The 25,650-nt window shown below is 37.7% G+C and overlaps 1 protein-coding gene across 2 annotated transcripts in view; it reads left to right on the top strand.

The window, feature by feature from the left end:
• Window positions 1–25,650, top strand: part of PIK3C2G (phosphatidylinositol-4-phosphate 3-kinase catalytic subunit type 2 gamma) — a 353,351-nt gene that overhangs the window by 160,146 nt on the left and 167,555 nt on the right. For both annotated transcript variants that reach the window (XM_065887110.1, XM_065887109.1), the window contains 2 exons: window positions 20,444–20,624; window positions 23,134–23,241. In XM_065887110.1, coding sequence (XP_065743182.1) covers window positions 20,444–20,624; window positions 23,134–23,241 — 289 coding nt within the window. The remainder of the gene's footprint in view (window positions 1–20,443; window positions 20,625–23,133; window positions 23,242–25,650) is intronic.

Below are 25,650 nucleotides of genomic sequence, written 5' to 3'. Positions count from 1 at the left end.
AATTTTTAGCTTTTTCTGTGATGTCTAGTATGTTACTTGGCAGATATTTTCTCAAAATGCACACACACACACACGCACACACAGCATTTTATGTGTCTCTTCAAGATAAAGGTAATTTTTTAAAGTAGTGGAAAAGCAGATGTTATTCTTTTAAATGTGCTACAGAGGGAGTATTTCAAAAACGCTATGTTTGTTTGGATATGTTTTCAAAACTAAGTGGATTTGTTGCCAAAAATTATATAAAAGTATTTCCTGCAAAATCTCTCATATCTATGTACTTTTAAAACTTGGGGAAAGAATTTTCTAACTTGCATTAAAATTTTCCAAATAAAGAATTTGAAAGTATAAAAGTGCAACAACTTCCACTAGCTTGTAAGAACAACTAGCAGCTGTAGATTAACTATATTAAAAATCTCTAGCAAAATTTTTTAAATGTTTGCTTAGCTGTTAGATAGTATTATTATAAATTATTATTATTAAAATACACCTGTGATAGTGCAGACTCTTATGTCTTTCCCCCACTTAGATCTATGCATCTTTGTGATGGGTCTTTTCTAGTAATGAAACCAAGTAGACCAGATATTGAAGCCAGACCTCGGCACCATAAAGCAGTAAACTTTAAGACCTTAAAATATATATACAATGGAATATTACTCAGCCGTAAAAAGAAACAAAATTGAGTTATTCGTAGTGAGGCGGATGGACCTAGAGTCTGTCATACAGAGTGAAGTAAGTCAGAAAGAGAAAAACAAATACCATATGCTAACACATATATATGGAATTTTAAAAAATGGTACTAATAAATCTAGTGGCAGGGCAGGAATAAAGACATAGACATAAAGAATGGACTTGAGAACACGGGGGGGTGGGGGAAGCTGGGGCAAAGTGAGAGTAGCTTCAACACATATACACTACTGAATGTAAAACACATAGCTAGTGGGAAGCAGCAGCATAGCACAGGGAGATGAGCTCGGTGTTTTGCAATGACCTAGAGACATAGGATGGGGAGGGTGGGAGGGAGGCTTAAGAGGGAGGGGATATGGGGATATATGTACGCATATGACTGATTCACTGTTGTACAGCAGAAACTAACACAGTATTGTGAAGCAATTATACTCCAATAAAGATCTATTAAAAAATATAATGCAGAATATTCAATAATATAATTCTCACCAATTAGTATTAGTAATAATGTTTAGAAAGAGCAAAAAATGCAACTTGGTTGATACATACAATGGAATTAAAATTATTTTTAAATACTATTTTCTTTTTATCCTATTCTAATATATCTTTTATATGTTTTATAATGTAACATATTAGTATGGAAGAATATGCATATAACTCTTAAATTAACTTACATATCTGAGAGTTGCTCCACAATTTTTTCTTTATGAGAAGTGTATGATGTAAAAGTTTGGTGACCTGTGGTTGTAATACTTGGCTTATAGGTCCTGAGTGTTGGGGTTAGGGCCTAAAATTCAACACAGTAGCTCAAGGTAACACTCTTATCTTGAGTTAATGGCAGTACTGAACATTGGAAACTGCCCTTAGGAATTTTCTTACAGGTGTTGATTCTGAAGAACAATTGTGAAGCAACAAAGAGAGACCTTCTGTCATCTTTGTTTTATTCTTTTTAAGTAAAAAAAGAAAGAGGAAATAATTTGCTATTGAAATAATTTGTGCAAGTAAACACAGGTCAGTTAGCTTTCAATGTAAATTTTAATTAGTGTTCTGACTCAGTGCCTAATTTGAATGTTGTCAGTTGTCTGTGGTTTGGAGTATTCCATGCCAAGCTTTACTTCTGTTTGTTAGGAAGAGCCGAGAGTTGGCTTAACTCCACCCCAGTGCTTAGCTTATTAATGCAAAAGCTCCTTGTGGCCTTAAGTGCTATAAAAATGCCATTGCATACTTATATGATATACATCTTCTTTTCAAAACAGTTTTTGTACTAATTTCTTCTAGCAAGTGAAAATTATTAGTATTCATTCACTCATTCATTCATTCATTTAATTAACACATGAATTAATGAATGCCTACTATATATTAAGCACTATTTCATGTGCCAGAGATAATAGTAGTAAACAAATTAAAAACTCTATCCCTCATAGGGCTTACATGCTAGTGGAGGAGACAGACAATAAATAAAGTGTATAAAATGTTCTATTGTGATAAATACTAAAATGGAACCATGTTGAGAAGTTGCAATTTTAGGTGGGGCATCCAGGTAAGACGTCTCTGAGAAGAAGACTTTTGAGTTAAAGATTTTTCAGGGAACCAGCCATGAAGCTATTGGGTGCAGTACATTCTATGCTGAGAAAACAAAATGCAAAGGTGTCACAGTGTGAGTGGCAGGTATCAAAGTGTGATGGCATGTTAGGGAACTCTGAAAAGCTGGTGTGGTCATGCTAGGTGTGCACAGGAAAAGGAAGCAGACCAGGCAGGCCCTTATAGATCTCTGTAAGGTGGCTGAGTATCTGAATTAGAGTAACTCCATTAATAGGATCATTTTGTCTGCTGTTTTGAAATAGAATCAAGGGGGGAAGGGCAAAAGCAGAAAAGTCACATGTTCTTAGGAGGCTACCGCAATAATCAGGTGAGAAATTGTACTGCATTAGATGAAGGTGTAGCAGTAAAGTGCTAAGATTATATTCTAATTTTGAATTTAGAATTCAGAAAATTTCAGAATTTTCTATTCTAAATGTGAACGTAAAGCCAACAGATGTACTGATGAATTGAAAGTGAGGTATAGGGCTTCCCTGGTGGGGCAGTGGTTGAGAGTCCGCCTGCTGATGCAGGGGACACAAGTTCGTGCCCCAGTCCGGGAAGATCCCACATGCCGCAGAGCGGCTGGGACCATGAGCCATGGTCGCTGGGCCTGCGCGTCCAGAGCCTGTGCTCCGCAACGGGAGAGGCCACAACAGTGAGAGGCCCGCGTACCACAAAAAAAAAAAAAAAAAGAAAGAAAGTGAGGTATATTCATTATCTAATACTGGGTAACAAATTACTCCAACATCTTCCTGGCTTAAAAACCATATTTATTATCTTACTCTTTCTGGGGATCAGGAATTCAGGCAGAGCTTAGCTGGACCTTTTGCTTCAGGGTTTCTTTCTCAAGAGACTGTAACCAAGGTGTCAGCCTGGGATGCACAGTCATCTCAAGATTAAGCTGGAACAGAATTTACTTCCAAGTTGACTCAAAGTAATTGTTGACAAGATTCAGCTCCTTGCTGGGAGACCTTATTCATCAGAGCAATCATAAAAAAATGGCCAGAGAAAATACCAGCAACACAAAAGTCATAGTTTTATAATATAATCATAGAAGTGACATCCCATCACCTTTGTCATATTCTATCAGTTGGGAGCAAGTCACTAGGTTCAGCCAACACTCAAGAGAGAGGATTCCACAAGGGCATGGACACCAAAAGGGCATCATTGAGAACCATATCAGAAGATGCCTCCCACGAGAGGTAAGAGGGGGAAAAAAAGAGCCAGGAGCCAGAAATGGCTTCAATGTAAATAATAGTCTATAGGATCATCTTATTTGACAAAGTTTATTTTGGAGTTTAAAATCTTACGTGTTTTTTTTTTTCTTGAATTGCAGAGTTTGAATTGCAGTTCATTTTAAGTTCAAAATCTTCGTGATACCTTTTTATTTAAGGACTTTCTGCCTCCATTCATAATATGTCAGAGACATTTGCCTTGTGCCATCTTTTCTTCACCATTTTTTTTAACCATTCTGGAGTTCCCAGAAGTGGCCCAGAAATCTTGGTTGAGGTTCAAATGTGCTCATTATTGGGTTACAGGGCAGTAATACAGAGTCCTTGACCTCAAAAAGAACTCAACAGAGGCAGTTGTTTACTAGTCAGAGATTTAAGGAAAGCTAGACACAAGTTTAGGAAGAAATTAAGTTCTTAAAAGGTTAAATAATTTGTCCAAGGCCATACTGCTAGTAAGGCAGATCTGGATTTGAGCCTGTACATCTGTGCCTTTCTTATTTTACAGTCCATCCTCTTTACACAGCAATATTCAGTTTTTAAGAGTTTTGTATTCCTGAGAGACAAAACCAACACCCTTGAAGCCATCGAAAAGTGGTTACTTGCAATGCATTTTAATGTGAAATGAGAATAAAATTGAAACCAAGAAAAAGGAGCAAGCAGGGTGGATTGGAGTAGAGAAATCGGCTGGAAGGAAACAAGATAAAATGGAGCCTTGAAAAATGGGTAGGATAAAATATGCATATTATATTGTCCTTTGTGGTTTGTGCATAGGAAATTATAAGATAAATGTGAAAGTAAGATTAATATCAGCAGAGAATAGTTAAATGCTTTTGCTTGATTCTTCAAAGTTACATATTACCTCTCTTTCTGAATTTACTTTTATTTATGGTGGTAACTGAGGGAGAAGAAAAAACAAATATGAACACAGGGTATTCCGACATCATCCCTTCAATACAGAAAAATAATTTAACAATCCTTCTTTAGTGGCCATCAGGAAATTATACTGTTGATGGCTTTTGGCCATCGGGAAATTATACTATTATGTAGACGATCAATGATATAGCTCATTCTTTAGTGCTACTAGCATTGGCCTCAGTTCTGTGTGAGCCCGTTTCTACCTGACTAAACCACATACATCATTGATTTTGGAAAATGTATGTATCTTCATATAGTTCCAAAAAACTTCCCCAGTGTTTTATGTTGCAAGTATAAGGTTCCAAACTCTCCTTCTTTGTAATGTGCTTATCTGTGCTTATTCTAAAGCTTTTCAATCTCTATTAAGTAAGAATAAGGTGCACTGAGTTTTTTTTTAATGGAAGGCCACATTTTTTATTTGAGACTGTCTTTCAGTCAGAATGAATCTAGTGATACTCATGGCAGAGCTGTCAATCCTTGGACTTTCTAACATGAAAAATGGCAAATTAGACTTTGTACATGGATCTAGAGTTGTGTTAATTATCTAGATAGTAGATAAAACCTAATCAGAAGCTTAGCATTATTTAACTCGAATCAATATACGGTATGGTATTTTTTGTTTGTTTGTTTGGTTGGTTGGTTTTCGTCAAGTTAAAAAAAAACTACACCATGCATTCCTTTTACAATCTTTTTTTCCTTTTTAATGTTAACCATTTATTTTATATCAGTGTTCAAAAGATAAGATTTAAACATCTTAAATTTTATGGGCTAGCGCCTCCCATTTACTACCTTCATCTTATCCACTGTAATCAAGGTTAATTTTATAGAGATGAAAAGATAGAAAATTTTAGGGATAGATCTTCCAATTGCTTTTAATTTTCAAAAGTGGATTGAACATTTTAATATATTATATCTTTTAAGGAATGAAAGAAATGTTAACATGAATTAACAGCTGTCCAGCCATACTGTATTATTTAGAACAAATTTCCATCCCTCCAAACAATTTGCCTATATAACGAGCGATGGATTAAATCAAGAGAATAAGTAAATTTCACCATTAGTCTTGTTCAATCAAATGCTTAGTACTGTGCCTGGCATGTTGTAGATGCTTATTATGTATAATAGATCAGTGACAAGTGCTCAGTAGAGGTAGTAGGCAGAATTCTAAGATGACCCGCAATGACCCCTGCCCTTGTAAGATCCCCTGCCTTTCAATGGGAAGAAGTTGTGAATATGATATCACTCCTGTGATTGTTACATTACAGGCATATCTCAGATACTGAAGGTTCAGTTCCAGACAACCACAATAAAGCGAATATCACAGTAAAGCAAGTCACACAAACTTTTTGGTTTCCCAGTACATATAAAAGTATGTTTACTTTATACTGTAGTCTATTAAGTATGCAATAGCATTATGTCTAAAAATAGAGTACATATCTTAATTTAAAAATACTTTATTGGTAAAACTTGTTACCAATCATCTGAGCCTTCAGTGAGTTGTAATCTTTTTACTGGTGGAGGTTCTTGCCTCGATGCTGATGGCTGCTGACTGATCAGGGTGGTAGTTGCTGAAGGTTGGGGTGGCCGTGGCAGTTTCTCAAAATAAGATAACAATGAAGTTTGCAGCATGGTTTGACCCTTCTTTTCATGAATAATTTCTCTGTAGCACGCAATGTTGTTTGATAGCATTTTACCCACAGCAGAACTTCTTTCAAAATTAAAGTCAGTCCTCTCAAACCCTGCCACTGCTTGATCAACTAAGTTTATGTAATATTCTAAATCCTTTGTTGTCATTTCAACAATCCATTAAGTTCACCACCTTAGGTAGGCACGGTCATGGTGCCCCAAAACAATTACAATGGTAACATCAAACATTACTGATCATAGGCCACTATAACAAATATATAATAATGAAAAAGTCTAAAATATTGTGAGAATTACCAAAATGTGACACAGAGACACGAAGTGAGCAAATGCTGTTGCAAAAATGGCGCCAATAGACTTATTCAAAGCGGGGTTGCCACAGATTTTGAATTTGTAAAAAAATGCAGTACCTGGGAAGCACAATAAAGCAAAGCACAGTAAAATGAAGTATGCCTGTATATGGCAAAAGGGAGATTATCCTGAGTGGGCCTGACCAATCAGTTGAGCCCTTATTAGCAGAGTTTCCCGTAGCTGGCAGAAGATGAAGTCACTACAACAATTCCAAGTGTGAGAGGGAATCAATGTGAGGAGATGCTCTATAGCTAACTTTGAAGGTGGAGGGGACCATGTGCCAAGAAATGACAATGACCCCTACTTGCTGAGAGTGACCCCAACTGATAGCCAGTAAGGGAATGGAGACTTCAGTTCTACAACCACGAGGATCTGAATTCTGACAGCGATCTGAATGAGCTTGGAGGCAAATTTTTCCCCAGAGTCTCCAGAGGATTACTCTGTCTGGCCAATACATGGATTTCAGCATTATGATACCCTGAACAGACTACCCAGCCACACCATGCTTGGACTGCTGATCCATAGCTAATACGTGGCCATGGTCTTAAGCCACTAAGTTTGTAGCCTATCAGCTCTCATTCTCATTAAAATCTGAGAAAAAGAATCCTTGGGGAAAGAGAGTTTGAAGAAGTTTATCATCTGGAAACCCTCAGCTAATCTTTTTTTAAAAATATGTAACTGCTTCTCAGACAATCCTTAAATCTTATAATATAGATCCCCATAAATAATTGTATGTAGAAGTGCATATGTTTGGCACAAGTCAGTCCAATGTGAGTTGTTTTAGCCACTCACCTAATTCTAAGGCATTTAGGAAAAAGAAAAGGAGACTAGCCTACATGAGGAACTAATTAATAAGGTAACCTACATTAGGAAGCAGCTATTTTGTTGAAAACTTCCTTTTACTACAGCAGAAGCCTCAAGGAAATGTTCATGGGAAAGGGTGAGAAAGAAATTTCTACTATTTAGGTATTGATCCCTATGAATGTATAGACTGCTTCACTCCTTTATATTATGTAGTGGGTATCTTTCCTATTAGGAACCATTAAATTCAAATCTCAATACTTGGATTTTATATTGGAAATGCATTAGTTTTGTTGAGATTCATTTCTAGTCTGTTGAATGTTTAACCTGTGCCTAAATTGAACTCTTTTTTGATGAAATATACCTAATATAACCAAGTCTATAGTGTGTAGAGAATCACTGTTATTAATCTACATCAGATGCTGTATTGAAACTCTGAACCTAAGGCCAGAAAGGGAGGGTTTCTTTTCTTTTAATGAATTTTCTACAATGTTATATTTATTCAGGCAGCATGACAGTAGTTAAAAACAGAGGCTTTGGATTCAGGTAGATGTGAACTTCAATCTGACACTCAGTAGTTTTGTGACTGTGAAAATGTATCTTAACCTCTCTAAGATCTAGTTACTTAATATGCAAAACAGGATGATTAAAAATATTGCTTCATAAGATGTTAATTAGGATTAATTGAGATCATGCCTATAAAGCACTTAGCACAATACCTAGAATAATTAAAGCTCTCAATATATCTTAATCTTTGTTATTATTTTTGTTGTTGTTATATCAAAACTAGAAAATGTAGATCAGCAAAAATATTTTTTTCAAGTGTCACTAATCCCAGCATTTAAGGTTAGCCCCTGTGGGAGAAGGCAGAATTTCCAGTGGTTAGGCACATAGATCCTGCACATTGATTACCAGGGTAGAATTACCAGATCTCCCACTCACTATTTATATCACACTGAACAAATTAAACTTTCTAGGCCTTGATTTCCTCAGGTGTAGAATAGAAACTAATAATAGTACTTACTGTCTAGGTTTGGTGGGAGAATCAAATGAGTTAATATACGTAGAATGCTTAGAATAGATGCTGCAATTCAGTTGTGATATGTGTTAGCCATTAGTAGGCCTTGCTGGCAAATATTCTCCCAAATTTGTGTGTTTATGTGTATTAGGTGTATAATCTGTGTGTATTATATACACTCTAATAATAATATTATATTGCAGATATTGTGTTGTACATAGCTTTATTTTAAAGATACAACTTGCCCTGAGCATCTTTCCAAAAAATAAGTACACTTTCACAATGTTATTTTTACAACTGACCAGTATTCCGTTGTTAATTAATATTGTTAATTTATTATATTAAATTTATTATGATACAATTAGCTAACCCCCTATTATTGGAAATTCAGATTGTTTCCTGTATTTTCCTATTATAGTCACCTTGAGTTGAACTCCTTGTGCTTAAATGCTTGCATAGGTCCTTAGTTATTTCTGTGGGCTGTTTTCCAAGAGTGGAATTGCTGGAATAGAGATTGTAAATGTTTATACTTCTTTTGATCTACATTGCAAGATTACCCTTTATTAAGTAAGATTGTAGGAATTTACACTGTCACTAGCAGTGCACAAGAATGACTGTTTCCTGGACCCTCAGCCATACTTGTACTCTAACTGGTTTGATAATAACGTCTAACTGTTCAGTTCATCGTATTACAAAGGAACTTGGGTGTGGTTTTCTGTTAATTTTTCTTTAGTATTTCTTAATTTTTGAATGGTGTATTTATTTTACGAGGGATGTTATATAACTTGCATTACAAAGAATTCCATTTCTCAGTAAGGCCCAATAGCAAGTGTATTAGTTTACTATTGCTGCTGTAACAAATTACCACCAATTTAGTTCTGGAGATTAAAAATCAGAAAATGGGTCTTGTCAGGCTAAAATCAAGGTATTAACAGAACTGCATTCCTTCCAGAGGTTCTAGGGGAGAATCTACTTCCTTGCCTTTTCTGGCTTCTAGAGGTCTGGATTGGAAAAATGAGCTCTAGGTTGGAAACTATATTAGTCTACCAGGGCTGCCATATCAGAGTACCACAGACTGGGTGGCTGAAACAGTAAAAATTTATTTTCTTCCAATTCTGGAAGCTAGAAGTCCAAGATCAAGGTGCTGAAGGGTTGGTTACTGGTAAGACCTGAAAACAGACTTCCTGTCTTACCAACAGCCCACTGGGTCCTCACATGGCCTTTTTTCTGTGTGCATGCTTACCTGGTGTCTCTTCCTCTTCTTACGTGAACACTAATTCTGTTGGATTATGTCCACACCCTTATGATCTCATTTAATCTTAATTACCTCCTTAAAGGCCTGTCTTCAAATACAGTCATGTTGGGAGTTAGGGCTTCAACAGAAGAATTTGGGGAGCACAATTCAGTCCATAACAGTAACATAGATCTGATGATAGGACAATCATTATTATCATTTTAGAAATGGAAAGACTGAGGTTGGAACTGCTAAGTTACTTGTGCATACAGAGAGCACTGGAGATGGAATAGGCTTAGTACTCTTTCCACATTCATACGATAGAGTGGATAGGGCGATTATCCCTGCCTGGCAAGTACAACCTGAACAACAGCATAAACAACAACAACAACATCACAGAAATCAACTGAAAATTAACCAGGTAGATTATACAGGCTTCCTAGAACATCTGTAAGGCTGTATTGAATCTCTAAAAGGAGAGGGATTAAATGGTGCTTGCTGACTTCAGGAGACACGCTGTTTCATGACGGTGAGCAAGAATGTCCCAGAAATTTTCTGAGGACATCAAACACAGCTCCACATCTTATGGATAGTATCTCAGGGAATCTTTAATATCCTCACAGAATAAACCACACTATCCGTGCCTCTGAAGAATGAAGAGTGAAGCGGCTGCCCCAGCTGTGATTTGAAACTGAGGTTCTGATGCGACCGGGTTCTGGGGAAGCTAGGTATTTCAAAGCCAGCTTTGCCTTAGCCCTGTAAACCTGCCCCTCCGGCTGTGTTCAAACACATGACTTGTTCACTGCACAGTGTAATGATTATCCAACTTTCATCAGAGGGCTGTGCAAGAACAAAAGGCCGAGGGGTAAAGAGGATTTTTATTATTAGGTTGCTGTCCTTATGAAACATTCATATAGCAAAGGAATTTCTTTGCCATTAAAAGAAATTTTGTTAAGGAAAGTTTATGAAAAAGGTGCTTACACTGCCTTTAAAGTAACTATATATGTATTCAGAAAAAAATATATATATAAAAAAAAGGCTGAGTTTAGGAACTCAGTTCAGAACCATATTTTCAAATGTAAGTAAGGGAAAATGTAGACATCTATTGGACTAGTTTAAAATTACACAAGCATGGATTTGAACATTAATTAGATGTCAAGCAGAATTTATTTTATTTTGGCACATGTGCTGTTGTTAATGACTCTGCATTTCTCTCCTGCCACAACTTGGAATTATTTGGACCCACAGGCCCAGTTAAGGTGGGTAGCTCAAGGCACATCTGTTGTGTGTGCACAGCTCATCAGGATTTTTAGGTTCCCAAGTGCAATCAGGGTGTTACTTTCAATTCAGCATCTTCTCCCTCCACTCTCCTAGCCCCATTCAGCACCACCACTTGTGTAAATAAACCATAAAAGTCCAGGTCCTTTGAAGTTGTGGAGTTGGTCTCACTTTTTAAAGTGAGGAAGGACAGCAGAGGTGAGTGTATTACTTGCATTATCAAAGTAGATCCACATATTCTATTCTTTTTACAGGTGAGGTAGGGGAGAGAAAAGTATTCCTGCTTATAAGTATTTTACACAAAATATATTTAGGTTAACAAGCTCTTCTTTAAAAGTTCAAAAATATGTTAAAAGCAGAAAGGAAAACATTATTAGCATTTGTTGGTGGTTTTGGCAGGGAATTTGTAGGTAGAAGGGCAAAATTAAATGAGGAACTTTGGAAAGAAAGAAGTCAGGAGAGCATGAGATTTCTGAGGGTTAGGAAACAGGAAGTAAGAGAAAGATATTAAAGAGAAACATAATAAGAAAGTAGCAAAAAGAGAATTCCTAGATTGTGTATTAGTCTCGGGCTAAATCGCCAGCTGGTATCTATGTTAGGATATCAGGAGGTGGTGCAGCATGATGGTGAACAGCAAGGGCTTTGGAGTCAGATAAACTTGCATTTGAATCCCTGGTCCACAGATAGGGTGACTTTGGGCAAGTTATTTGACCTCTATAAACCATAATATCCTCGTCTGTAAATGGAAGGAATCACGTTGCCTGGAGCGGATGTGAGGATTACCTAACACAGCTACATAAAATGCTTGGAAAATGCCTGCCATAAATGCTGGATAAGTTCATTAAGTATTACAGTCATGGAGCCCTAGAGCTGGAAGGTATCTTACCAAACGTCACAAACTCCAACATTCTACAGAGTAGGAAAGTGAAGAGCTAAAGCATTAAGTTTCTTGCCAGAGGTGATGCAAGTGGAAAATCATCTTCCAAGTCGTGTTTTACTGGTTTTTAGGACACTGTGTTAATCAGCTCAGGCTGCAATAAAAAATAACATAGACTGTGTGCCTTAAACAACAGGAATTTATTTCTCACAGTTCTGGAGGCTGGGAAGTCTGACTGAGGTGCCGGCCAATTTCAATTCCCTGTGAGGGCCCTCTTCCTGGCTCAGGGATGGACGCTGGACACCTTCTCAGTGTCCTCACCTGGCAGAGCTCCAGTCTCTTCTTCTTATAAGGGCAATAATCTAATTATAGGACCCCACTGTCATGGCCTTATCTAAACTTAATCACCTCCCAAAGGTTCCAACTCCAGTATCATCACATTGGGAATTAGAGCTTCAACATACAAATTTTGGGTGGACACAAACATTTGGTCCATAACAGACACAAAATATGGTGCTGTGGAAAGTGCCTGGAGCAATGGTTAAGAACTGAGGGTTCTAGTCCTAAAGACCTTAGGCAGGTCTCTTAATCTTTCAGTTTCCTCACCTAATAAATGTGACGGGTGGGAGAGATTATCTCAAAATGGGGTTCAGCTCTATACTAATGTAATATTATTCTCTGAGGATATGAGTGTAATTTACAGTGAGAGACATGTGTTTGACTCGAGTAAGAAAAACAAGGACTAATTGAGATCCCAGGACACAACAGGAGAGAGCAGAGCTAGGTGGAGCTTTTGGCAAAGGAAGAGTGGCAGGATCTGAGAGATTCTTGGGGATCAGGAAGGGGATAAAACCAGAATGAGAAAAAAGGGAAAGGCATCACAGGAGGGTCTCACAGAAAGCTATCTCTTCTAAAGTGTGCCCAGGGCCAAAATTCCACCTGTTTTGTTTTGTTTTGTTTTAGGGTTAGTAAGCACATAAGGAGTATAACAGTAGGGGATGAGAGAGGTCACTGATAGCCATTCACAGCTTGGTGCTAAGGTAAGGAAAATGATTTGAATAAAATAACTTACCCTAAGCAGAAGTGTGTGTTGGAATGAGAGGAGGAAGGGAGTTTCTGCTCTGATATCACATCATTCAGTATATTAAACGTGAACATTCGAATACATATGAGTGGATTGGAAAGAGTTTGATTTATTTACCTGTATCTCCCAAATTGACTATATCCCTCAGCAAGATGAGTGGGAACAGGCTCTGATTCCTAATTATAGATTTAAGAATCTTATTCAGGGAAACTTACCTGCTCAGCATAGTTTTTTTTTTTTTTTTCCTTCATAGCTTCCAGATGATCCTAAGAGAGCAACACTGCAGTGTAACAGTCATCCTGATTACAAGTGTGTACGCAAACTGGGTACCATCTATGGCTAGTTTTCATTCAGAATAATACCATTTAAGCTTATAATTAACTATGCAACTGGTCATAACTGTTAAAGATTTTGATATGATGATAAAGTATCAATTTTAATAGTAAATATATACCTATATATCCACATATATTCAGTGTTAATAACCTATTTCTTGATGAAACAACTTTGATTTCTTGAACACAGTTCTGTGCTTAACAATGGTCATCCACAAATGAAGCCAGAATCGGCAATGCTCTATAAGAGCAGTGAGTGGCTGCACGGGGATGAAGAAAGGCAAAAAGACAAATCTCAGCCAACTCTCTGAAGATCTGGGGAGCAAGACTCCCCAGTTTTGATTCTGCATGTTGAAGCTTTGTCTCTCGTGCAGTGCAATCAGTGCATTTTCTGAAGCTGTATTTCTTCCTGCACTGACTTGTAGATGTTTAACGGTCTCACCTAGTTTTCTTTAAATTGGCTGAGCTTGGTATTGGTAGGTCTCCAATAAAAGTTTTTATTATTTTAAAAATACTACTTTTGCCATTTTACATTTTCTAATTAAAACCAGGGTAGATTCCATAGTTTCCTGGTCACTTTTAGATAACAAACTCTTCACCACTTTTGTCCAATTTAAAACTATTTTCTTCTCCAGTTTGACACATACCTCCTCCCCATTCTCCAGCACCAGCCAAGCTTTAGCTTGGGGGACTTGTGGTGGGGAGAATATTGTCTGCTGTTTCATTCCTCTTCTCTCTCTGTCTTTTAGTTCTAGCTTTTCTTGACTTTGGAGTGGGAAAGAAAGAGAAAGAGGAAAGTGACCCTCACACTTGTTGAGGCAAGCAAGTACAATCCCCTGTCTGTGGTCTCTGGCTTTACATCAAGGCCCGCTCTGGGTTCACTGTCAAAGCTGGCTACCTCATCTGAGTGTGTACCTTGGGTAGCCTTGCAGGACTTCCCACCAGGAGATCTGCCTTTGGCTCAACCTCTTCCTACACAGGAGTGGATCACATTTAATTACTTCCATGTGTTTATTTGAACCTTGAGAAATTCACACATCCTTGCTTGGCCAGTTAGGGTGCAAAAATGCAGGCTGCTCCTTTGCTATCCTGTCTTTCAACAAACCCTCTTTTAGAGCAGAAATCTAACCTGGGAATGAGGCAATAGTCTCCCATTCTTGCACACATCTGAATCAATGGGTATCTTTGAGCTTCCCTCCTCACTGGACTTTGCAAGGATGAGTGGGGGTAGCGGATCCACTCTATCCCTCACTAAGTTGATGACTCATGACTCTCAAACAGCCCTTTCCTTCACCCCCACTTGCAAATATATACTAAGGTCCAGGAGGGGAGATAACACTTGGTGTATCATAGCCATTTTGGCCATCTCCCAATAAACCTCTAAGAGTTCTCTGACTTCCAGTTGTTTCTTTGGCTATTCTTAAAACATAGGATACCTGTTGTCTCTTTTCTTTAATCTTGGGTCTTGGTCGCCAACTCCAGGGCAGTAAAGGGAGTTCCATTAAACATGCTGATATAGATAGATGCTTCCTTGTCCAAAACCATTGATCCCCCTCCCTATTTAGCCATCTTAGTCTTTCAGCTGTTACCATTAGAGCAGAGCTCAGTTTCCCAAACTGCCAGGTGTACTACCTCCCTCACTGCCCTCAGCCATCAGACCCTTTGTCTGGTAATGTGTTAGATTTGTCTAGTCCTGTGTTATATAAGTCTTTAAAAAAACACTTGCTATTGCCCTATTGCACTCATTAGTGCATTTTTACTCAGAAAGAATTTCCTATTAGATACTCAAACACTTGGCTGGACAGACAGCAGATGGTACATAAGCCTACTCACACTTTTAAATGAGTCAAAGAGAATGTTAGTGTAACAAAATAACAATAAAATTTTAGCAGTATAACATAATATACATGTCCAAATGAACCAGATCAAATTGTTTTTGAAATACACTTTGGGGCTTTTTAGGATCCATAGAAGAAAGCCATTTTTATTACTTTTATAGTTTTTTTGATCTAAAATGTTATACTCAAATTGATCACCCATCTAATTCACCAGACTTGTCTCCAGATGACTTTTGTTTATTTTCAGTAATTAGTTTTGCCCCAAAGTATCCTCAGGACTAACACTGGGGAGGTTTAAAAAATGTGCTCCATATTCTAAAGGCAATACAAACAAACAAATGAAAACAAAAACAAAGAAAAGGGAAAAAGAAATAATATGAAACTTGGCATATTCATTAATTTTTACCACAGCAACAAATAGCCCCAAAGTTTCAGTGGCTTACAGCAAAAAAGACTTCTTTCTCACGTATGCAGCATGCAGGCTGCAGACTTGCTGTACTTCCGCTTGGCTGCACTGGACTCCTCACAGCAATGCTCAGCTCTCATTCCAGCACTGAAGGAACATCCCCCAGCAGGGACACGCTGTTCTCGTGACAGATAGCAGAAGTACAGGAGAGCAGACCAATCCATGAGAGCACATTTAAAGCATCCCCATGGACTCGGGCATACATTTTATCCAGTCGCATCCTGTTGGCTAAAGTGAGTCACATGGCCAATCCAGACAAGGGGTGGAGAAGTAGATGCCTCTGGGGAGGCACTGGAAGTCACAGAGCAGAGCGTGGTTGTATAAGCTTCAGGGAAGAAAGCATGGAGTTGGGAAAAATAAATCTACCACATAATGTGAACACGATGGAAAAATCATAAGTATGAACTGTAACATTCTGAATTACTGTTTTTGAGGTGGTAATAAATATTAGATATATAAATTGAAATATGGGGATAAAATTAAGTCGGTTACATACCTTAAGGGCCCGTCTCATATATTTAAGTGTTCTAAAAATGTATAAAATCTCTAGAGCATGGATTTCATTATTTTCTGAATTTATTCCCTTTTAATTGTTTTATATTCAAGTTGTTTCAAAGTGGCTTATTGACAAACATGTTGCAAAATAACTATTGATTGGAAATCACATTTCTGCAGACTTGGACCATGTAATGCTCCTTATATACAAAATTCAAAAGAAGTTCGGTGCTATATTTCTGAAAGAGCAAATCAATATTCTAAAAATGAGCTAGTCATAGGAAACAGTTATATTTGCAAGACAATAAAATGTATGAAGTTCCTCAGTTTAGGGAAATATTAAGTAAATCTCTCAACCAATGAGAAGTAAAATAAAGTTGTAAAGGCTAAAGAGATATATGCTTTTCACTTCTTAACACACTATTGAAACCTTAAAATTAAAAATTCCATATCAGGTATTGCATTTCAGCCTTTATATGTCCCAGGGTTATAAATACACTTGAAGAAGTCACATTTTAAAATCCACCTGTGCTCACTAAGACCTGGTCTACTGAGTCACACATCTTACTCCCCATAAAGTAGCCACCAATAGAGGAAATGGAAAGGGGAGGTCCTGGAGTGACCTGAAATCACTCATCTTCACGTGTAGCTCAGTTTTCTTCTGGATGTTGTTTCCCCTCTTCACTCACAAGAAATACACAAGAGGGTAAAAAATTTAAGGCAAGCCCTAATTTGTGGGATATTGTGCTGTTGAGAATTAAAATTAAGAGCTACACTGAAGGGAGTCATGAGACAAGGAGGGCTGGGTTGCCATGATTAGTCTGTTCTGTCCTGCTGGTAGACTGATGAAATGAGACCTATCTGTACTTTTCCTGGGCCTCCAGCAAGTCACTCATCATGGGATCAGAAGCACTTTGTGCATGAAGAAATGGAGAAAAGCTCTTATTTCCAAGGAAAATCTCCATTTCATGCTAGCTGGGGTTTGTGTATCTGAGTCCACCACTAGCTCCTTAATTTAGGCAAATGCCTTTATGATATCCTATAACAAATATGCTCAGTCACCTGGGTTATGTTTGCTTCTCTTCTTGCTTTTTGCCTCTCATACTCAACACTACCCTTACCTTTAATCAGCTAGATTTTATGCATTTATTCTCATTTTAATGTTGTCATTACTTACAGTCCATAAGACACCTATACAAAATAATATCAAGTTGGGCTTCCCTGGTGGCACAGCGGTTGAGAGTCCGCCTGCCGATGCAGGGGACGTAGGTTCGTGCCCTGGTCCGGGAAGATCCCACATGCCGCAGAGCGGCTGGGCCCGTGAGCCATGGCCGCTGAGCCTGCGCGTCCGGAGCCTGTGCTCCACAATGGGAGAGGCCACAACAGTGAGAGGCCCGCGTACCACACACACACACACAAAAAAAAATAATAATATCAAGTTGAACCATTCCTGGATCTCGCATGCACTAGGATAAACAGGTCTCTGACATTTTGAGATTTACCTCACAGTTTGTATGTGGTCACATCGTCTGTATCTTAAAAGCCCAACTTTCAACACCAAGTCTTACTTCATATTTCTCAGTCCCTTGACCTGAACCTAAAAAAAAGATTTTTTTTTTGAATTTGGCATAAGCAATTCTGTGTCTCCCAGTGACAGTGCCTTATGAAAAGGGTTTCTTTAATGCTTAAGGGAAAGTGGCTAGCTGTTTTCCACAGTCTTAACAAACAGAGGCAAGTGGTAAAAACTACCACATGAGGGTTTTAACCACTTCCTGATGGTGAAGGTCATTGACATAGAATTGGCTAACTCTCCACCCAAAACTGTATAGTCCAAATTTCTCTGAATTGATTAAAATTAAAGGACATATTAATTTCTCTCATCAGTTAAAGTGACTGTGCCTAAAGACACAGGAATAGACTAACTGACCTCTCGTGGTCATCTATAACACAGTATGATTTCAATTCTGCAATTTGTAAAAAACTTTAAAGTTGGATAAAAAGCCATAGAGCTTGAACCAAATCTCACCAGGAGAGCATGTCATAATGGCAGGAATGAGAGTTTGCATGAGGTATGTTCTATAAGGAAAATAATCACAATGGAATACACTGAGTTTTCTTCACTTTAAAATTTTTTAAAACATAGTCACGTATTCTCTCTGCAAATCTCCCCTGCTGTTTTATTTTGAGCAAGAAATCAGACTGATTTTTTTTTCCCTCCTTGAATCAGCTGCTCATGAGAGAAGCAAATACATTTCTCATAGAATAAGAATTGAGTATTAGGAATACTAATTAGATAATTTTGACAATTCCTATGACTCCCCACCCCTAAAATATATATTTTCTTTAAGAATTTTAGTAAAAAGTTGACTTTGTGCAGGATAACCTTTCCTTTTATCATGTGTATAGCAGTCAGGTGGTTATAGAGTTATATTTATGTACCAGAACAGGTTTTAAATATCTTTAAAAACAAGTAACTCAATATTCAAAGTGTATGAAAATGCTGGCAAGCATTGATACAGGATATAGAAATACTCTACCCATCAATTCCCTACGTCCACTGAAAACCAAGTAGACTGTACAATGGTATATTACCAAAGTCCTCAAAACACTGTGAAATCTCTGAGGTATAATTCTGCATAAAATACCTTGAACTTTCAGATGTGGATGCTTTCTTTGGGGCTTTCCAATTCATAATCACATAACACTCGTTTTCTTAGAGCCTCCAAATAATGGTGTGATACATTTATTGCATCTGACATTTCAAAAATCTCACCATAGAGGTGGGTTGGAAAACTTTTCATTGTCAACTATTCTTCTTACATTGAAGGTATAATTGTATATGGATTATATTTTCCATCAATACATCTTTAGACCCTTGAGGATATTTTTGTTTTTTAATGCTTTCCAGCATTTTTCCAGCATTATTATATTTCCTTTGGTAAAGTAAAAGAGGTGCTAGGAGATAAGTGGGCTTTGTAACAATGACAAGGGAACAAGCCCTTACCTAAAAAAAAAAAAAAAAGCCAGGTTCATTCAATTAATTTTTTTTTTTAAAGAAGATGTTGGGGGTAGGAGTTTATTAATTAATTTATTATTTATTTTTGCTGTGTTGGGTCTTCGTTTCTGTGCGAGGGCTTTCTCTAGTTGTGGCAAGTGGGGGCCACTTCTCATCGCGGTGCGCAGGCCTCTCACTATCACGGCCTCTCTTGTTGCGGAGCACAGGCTCCAGACGCGCAGGCTCCGTAGTTATGGCTCACGGGCCTAGTTGCTCCGCGGCATGTGGGATCCTCCCAGACCAGGGCTCGAACCCGTGTCCCCTGCATTAGCAGGCAGATTCTCAACCACTGCGCCACCAGGGAAGCCCTCATTCAATTAATTTTTTAACTCAGATGTGTAGGAACAGAGAACATAGAACAAATGAAAATAATGTGTTTCTTAGAGTCTCTGTAGCACAATACATATTGGGCAGAGATGCAAAATTAGGAATGCAGAATGAAACTCATCTATATATATTTTGGCTGCTAGGCATTTAATCCTTTTTTCAGTATTTCATTCTCACAATAACTTTCTTCTAGTCCTTTGAATGATAATTATTTTTCAGAAGAGAAGAAGATTAGAGACAAGAATTAAAGAATCAATCAAAGAGAGGTTAACATTCAAGGGAATCAGTCTTTTATTTTCAGTGTTTTAGGGCATAATAAAAAGTAAAGTTTAAGCGTGTTGGAATTAATTTCAAGGCAATAGAAATTGTCACATGGCAGAAAGCGTAATCAAATAATTGTGACTGCTCCATTACCTAGCGAAGTATCCTTCCCTTTTTTTGTTCTATGCCTCCCGTGTTCATGATACAAGCAGACTGCCAGACAGTGACAGAAGCTGGCTTGGGGAGGCTGCAGGATACAGATAAACTGATGTTTTTTGACTACTAGTACATACTTTGTGCTAAGCCCTTTCAAATTAGAATAGCATCAGCTTATTCTATATTCCATACAGTTCTATGGAGTCAGAGTTATTTCTTTATTTTAACCTCAGCCCGGTTAAGTAACTGGCCTAACTTACTTGTAAGTTGTAGGGCTGAGATTTGAATCCAGAAGTGCCTGAAAACAAAAACCATGCTCTTGCCTTTACAATATCTTCCTCCAGGTAATCAAAGGGAGGTGTTGGAAGAAAGAGCAATACTTAACGTATGTGACAGTGTGGAGACATTATTTTTTGAAGAAAAGCAGAAAAATGTGGGGTTGATGGTTAGATTGCCATATAGTGTAGTGACTAATAAATACCATTTCTAAACTGTATTTTAATAAGAAGTCAAATATATGCTCTTAAGATAAGTATTTGCTATAGAATTTAAGAAGCCTGAAAGAGGAAAAAGTGCACTGTGAACTGAAATGAGGAAAGGAAGGTCTCTTATTGATTCTTCACTCTTGGAATCTCATTAACTATCAGGTGAAATGATGACTGCCAACAAATAAACAACATTTTCCCCAGCCTGGCCTGTTAAACTGCCCAAAACCACCACATACAGATTAGTCTGAAACACACTTATTGTTCCTGCTAGAGGTGTTTTAAAAATCAGCTTTAGATACAAGAATTTGTTTTCTCTCCTTCAGGCTGCTAAAGGATGCACAGAATGAAGCTTATTTTAAAAGCTGGTATCAGAAGCTATTGGCTGCTCTCCAATTCTGTGCAGGAAAAGCCTTGAGTGATGAGTTTTCCAAGGAACAGAAACTCATCAAAATTCTGGGAGACATTGGTGAAAAAGTCAAATCTGCCAGTGACCCTCAAAGACAGGTTTGTTGCAAAATCAATCTTCATGTAATAAAGTTTTGTTTTATTTCTTAAACCTGGTTCAATTAACTTTGAATTTCATAACACAGAAGGTAAATTCCTTGACTACACTTTGTCATAAGACACTTAAATCAATTCTTTTGATCAAGTTTTTTTTTCAATTTACTATCTTAATGTTAATGATAATATCTATCACCAGGACATGACTTTTTGATCTGAATAGCCATGTAGCATAGACAGTACCTGACAAAAGACCAATTTAAAGGCAATTTGATTAAAATGACCGGATAAAGTAATTTACTCAGAAAGGCAGCACAGTTCAGACTCATGGAAGAAGTACACAAGGGGACTTTTCAGAGCACCCTTGTCCAAGGTACAAAATCTAGGTCTAGATTTTTCTCACACTGCACTGATCAAAGTCACATTTTTAAAGACTTTTTTTTTCCACAACAAATTAAGTGCATTAAATGAAAGAAATCAATAGTGGTGTGGATAGTATTGAATAATACTTTTATTCTAACATCCATGGATGATAGTCAAAATACTGTGCCTCTTTCATCACTGGTTATAGTAATGGATCTGGCTGTTCATTTTCTTGCTCTAATGGAAGAACACTTGCTCTTTTTAATTAGCTGCATTACTAGTTCCCTTCACTGATATAGATCATTAAGTAGGTTCTCTTAAGTTCAACATTCTAGATGTAGGGAGGTAGTGGACTGTATTCACTGTATTAAGAATCTCATTCAATAACAAGTACTTACTACAGACTAGGAGTTAAGGATAGAAAGATGCCTAAAACATGAATCTTGTTCTTAAGGGAGCTCATAGTTTCTCTCCACCCACTGTTTAAAATCAAAAGACTTTTCAACAAAATGATATGAAAATAGGCAGAGGGTCCCAGAATTTTTTCCTAGCACAAGATTTTTCTTGCTGGAAGTCACTTCATTTGGTAGTAATGCCAGAAGCTATGCTACTTCACCTACCTAGGAAAAATTGGAAAATAAAAAGTATAAGCAGGGACTTTATTTTTAAATGGGAGACATATACACTCTGTATGCACAGAAGAGCCTTAAGGCTAGCAACATGATAGGCAATGCAAAAAAAAAAAAAGTTCTATGATTTCTCCATATTACTGCAAAATCATTAATTATTTTCTAATGGTAGACAAAAAGTTGAAAGCAAGTAAAATAAATTTGGCTTAAAATTTACAAAATTTGTGTATAGGTTTGGTCTTTGTTTCTTATGTTTCAAAATCCCTCATGTATTTAAGATGCATGCTGCAGTTAGTACAGTGCCTTTTTGACTATTTACATCACGTTTCAGTGATACTGACATTATTCTCTCAGATAAATGCATTTCTCTCACCTTGACTGGCTGCTCTTGTGATAACACCTCTTCACGTGAAAATAGAAAGAGAAAAAGAAAGAGGTGGGAGAAGCATTTATAATTTCTCACAAGTTACTGTAAGCTTTTTTTCTTTTCTTTTCTTTTTTAAGCCCAGTTAAACCTAACTATATGAAGTGAAGAGATTTTAGTTAAAGAGAGCAGAGGTTCCCCTCCATGGTGCTCTTCAGGCAAATCGAGGTATAGAAAAGACAAAAGAGGAAGACAAAAAGAATGCCATTGTGGAGCTTGGCCTCATTTCTCCACCTTGTTTTGCTGGATTCTGGGAGCAGTAGATTCTATTATTTGGCAGTGAACCTGGAGTAAGAGCTAAGAAACTCTTGAGAGTTAGTTAAGTACTATTAATCTGATATCCTCATTTTTAAAATTGGGCTTAAACAGTTTTCAAAGTAGGCTAAAAGGAGTTTTTTTTTAATTTTGAATTATTATTTCTGAATTATTGTTTTTCTCCTTTTTTGTGTCAGGGGATACACAATTCTAAAGGTGTCATTTGTGGTCTCAGACCTTCCACATGCACAGAGGACTATGGAAGGGAGTGAGTCAAGTGTCAGAAATACACTTATTGACATTTAGTAAACTATTTGTTCATGTATATTACTGCTTCTGACATTTATCAACGGTCTATAATTATCTTTTTTGTCATTATTTTGTCTCCTACTCTATGTAACTTTTTTTAAAAAAAGTATTATACTATTAAGTGTAAACCTTGAGAGTTACAAACTAAGATTTCAGGGAATTATGATAAATGGATCATGTTAATAGTTACTTAAAGCAGGGGTTGCAAATTGGTGGGTTACAGGTCAAGTCCAATCCATCGTGCTTCATTTGAATAGAACAGTGCTTTGTTTTGGTTTGGGTTTTAATTGAATTTAGAGTTCTTCAGAAAGGACATGCAATCTTTACTTCCCCATTTTCCCCAGTACTCCCTATTGTCTTTAGCCTGCTGCCTCCTCATATGTGGCTACATCACCCACCTGACCCCAAAGCACCCAAGTGTGCAACCTCTGAATTAAGGAGTTTATTTAATCAACAAAAGAAAATTATAACTTGAAGGAAAAGTCCAGTTCTTTTCAGTTTTGAAGATGCTTCTTCTAATGATTTTTCACAGGAGGTACTGAAGAAAGAACTTGGCAGACTAGAAGAATTCTTTCAGTGTACAAATACCTGTCACCTTCCTCTGAACCCTGCTCTATGCATAAAGGGAATTGATGGAGATGTAAGTCAACATATTCAGTAGATAAGTTGAGTATTTTTATTTTGTATTGTTTAGTTCATTGGATGTTTTTGAAATGGCAAAAACAATTTATAAATTATCATTGCAGTTATTTAAGAAGAATGTAATTGAGTCCCATCCAAACTGTGTGTGCTCTATTTGATGCACTGTGACCAGTTGGTATCACATTAACCTCATCAGATATTTCATTGGTTTAGAAACACACTAACCACAGTTCAGTGGAAAAAAATGAAGACACTTCTCACTGAATTGACTTCTTGACTTATTCACAATGGTTGATTTTGCGACCCCATGCAGGCTGGCTTAATTTCATGCTTATTTAGATTATGTACATGCCCATGCCTAGGACACTAGTATATCATTAGCTATAACATCTCAGTTTTGATTCAATTTAAAATTCATTGATGCTTATGAGTCACTGTGCCATATGATATGTTTGTGATTTTACTCATGCCTGGAAAGCCCTTCCTGGCGTTGTACTCACAAACTCCTTCTCTTCCTAAGTCTCTATCAGCCACCCTTCTCTGACTTAGAATCATTCTTTCTCCATGAGCTTTATTATATTCCTTCTCAAAAGTCCAAGAGTAGAAGACTCTAATAAAGAGGGTTGATAAGTGAGATTTTAAAATGAAGAGGTTAAACTCTCATGCAGGCACAATAAGTGTTACTTCACTAAAGTCGGAATACAGTCAAGAAAAACAAATTTAATAATTAGGAGAAAAATCAGACCATTAGTATGAATAGAAAAAGTTTTACTAGAAGCTTAATACTGTCACCTTTACAATTTTGCTGCTGCAAAGACACCCTACAAATTTTCCAAATATGCTGCATAGATGTATTTTGAATAATAACAAAATAAGGCATCAATTTTATAAGCTGAGATATGTCTATCTGGGCTAAAATCCAAATCATCACGGATTTTAAAAAATTGTGTGACCTTTTAATCATTAGCAGTATGCACTGATTGATGCTAAAGATACATGGAAACATTTCAAAAACACAGAGTATCTTAATGTAGAAAGAACAATATATCAATAGTTCATTGAGTCCAGATGTTATTTTTTACTTCTGCTTTCTTGGTTTGTCATTGTTGTTTAAGGAATAGAAAGATTGTTTTCAATTAAAATTACATACGCGTTGTGGCTTGTGCAGGCCTTGGTGAAAATTACGTATGCGTTGTGGCTTGTGCAGGCCTTGGTGATGTGGGGCACCAGCTCTAGGGAATCGTTGCTCTGAGTGTCCAGGTGAGCAGGCCATGCCGGGGGCATCACCAGTTCAGGAGTCATCACCCATAGTGCTGTGGCTGGGACCACACTCCTTCCCTACAGCAACCTGCAGCCATCGGCACTTCCCCTGAGGCTGCGAAGTGCCCCAAGTAGAGCCACCTCTTTGTCCCACTTGCTCTGGTCAGCTGTGCCTGTGCATACAGCAGTGAGCAGGGCGGATGTGGAGGGTGATGCTCTCTCACCTGCAGAACATGTTAGTCTGTCCTCCAGTCCTGCTGAACAACGAGGAGGTCTGAAGGGACATACATCACATAGGAAGGTGCAGTAAATGCAGCAGAGTTCTAGTCAGAGTCCACATCTGGTTGGCCATCAGAGGATCCATACTGGAAAGAACCTCTGGGAGTGTAATGAGTGTAGTAAGACCTTCAGACAAACCCCTCAGCCAGTGGTTCGTCTGAGAACCCACTGAGGGTACAAACCCTATGAATGTGAGAGTGTGGGAAGACTTGTCATCACTCCTCCCATCTCAATAAATACCAGAGACTCCATTACTGGGAGAAACCTCATCAAGGTGACGAATGTGTTAAAGCCTTCGCTCCGCGTTCCCTGCTCATTGCTCATCAGGTAACCTGTACTGGGGAGGGGCCTTCTGAGTGTAACGAGTGTGAGGCCTTCATGCAGAGTAGAACCGTTTTCCAGAGTCAGACACTTCACACAAGTGAGAAACGTCATGTTCAAGCGAGTGTGGGAACACTCTCTGTTCTTACTGACCATCAGAGAGTTCACACTGGGGAGAAGCCTTACGGCAGTAAGGAAAGTAGTAAGGCCTTCAGTCAGTATATGTCTTGTTTGACACTGGATCCTCCATGCCAGGGAACAAGCACATACATGTTGGCAGTGTAGAAAAGCCTTCAGTCAGATCTCTCAACTAGTTGACTATGAGCAAATTCATACCAGAGAAAAGCCTTTTGAATGCGGCATGGCAAAATGTTCAGTCTGGTAAATGTCTTATTTTATATCACAGACTTCACACAAGCAAAAACCGTATAAATGTGGAAAATACACAGTCAAAACTCATACCTCATTACATATCAGAGAATTCATACTGGTTAGAAGTCCTATGAATGTAGTAGTGGGTATGGTAAGGTCTTTGTTTATAGCACCA

Source organism: Phocoena phocoena, chromosome 11 (genome assembly GCF_963924675.1).
Source record: "Phocoena phocoena chromosome 11, mPhoPho1.1, whole genome shotgun sequence".
Taxonomy (NCBI): domain Eukaryota; kingdom Metazoa; phylum Chordata; class Mammalia; order Artiodactyla; family Phocoenidae; genus Phocoena; species Phocoena phocoena.
The sequence above is the reverse complement of the archived record's forward strand: the minus strand, read 5'-3'. Positions and strand labels throughout refer to the sequence as shown.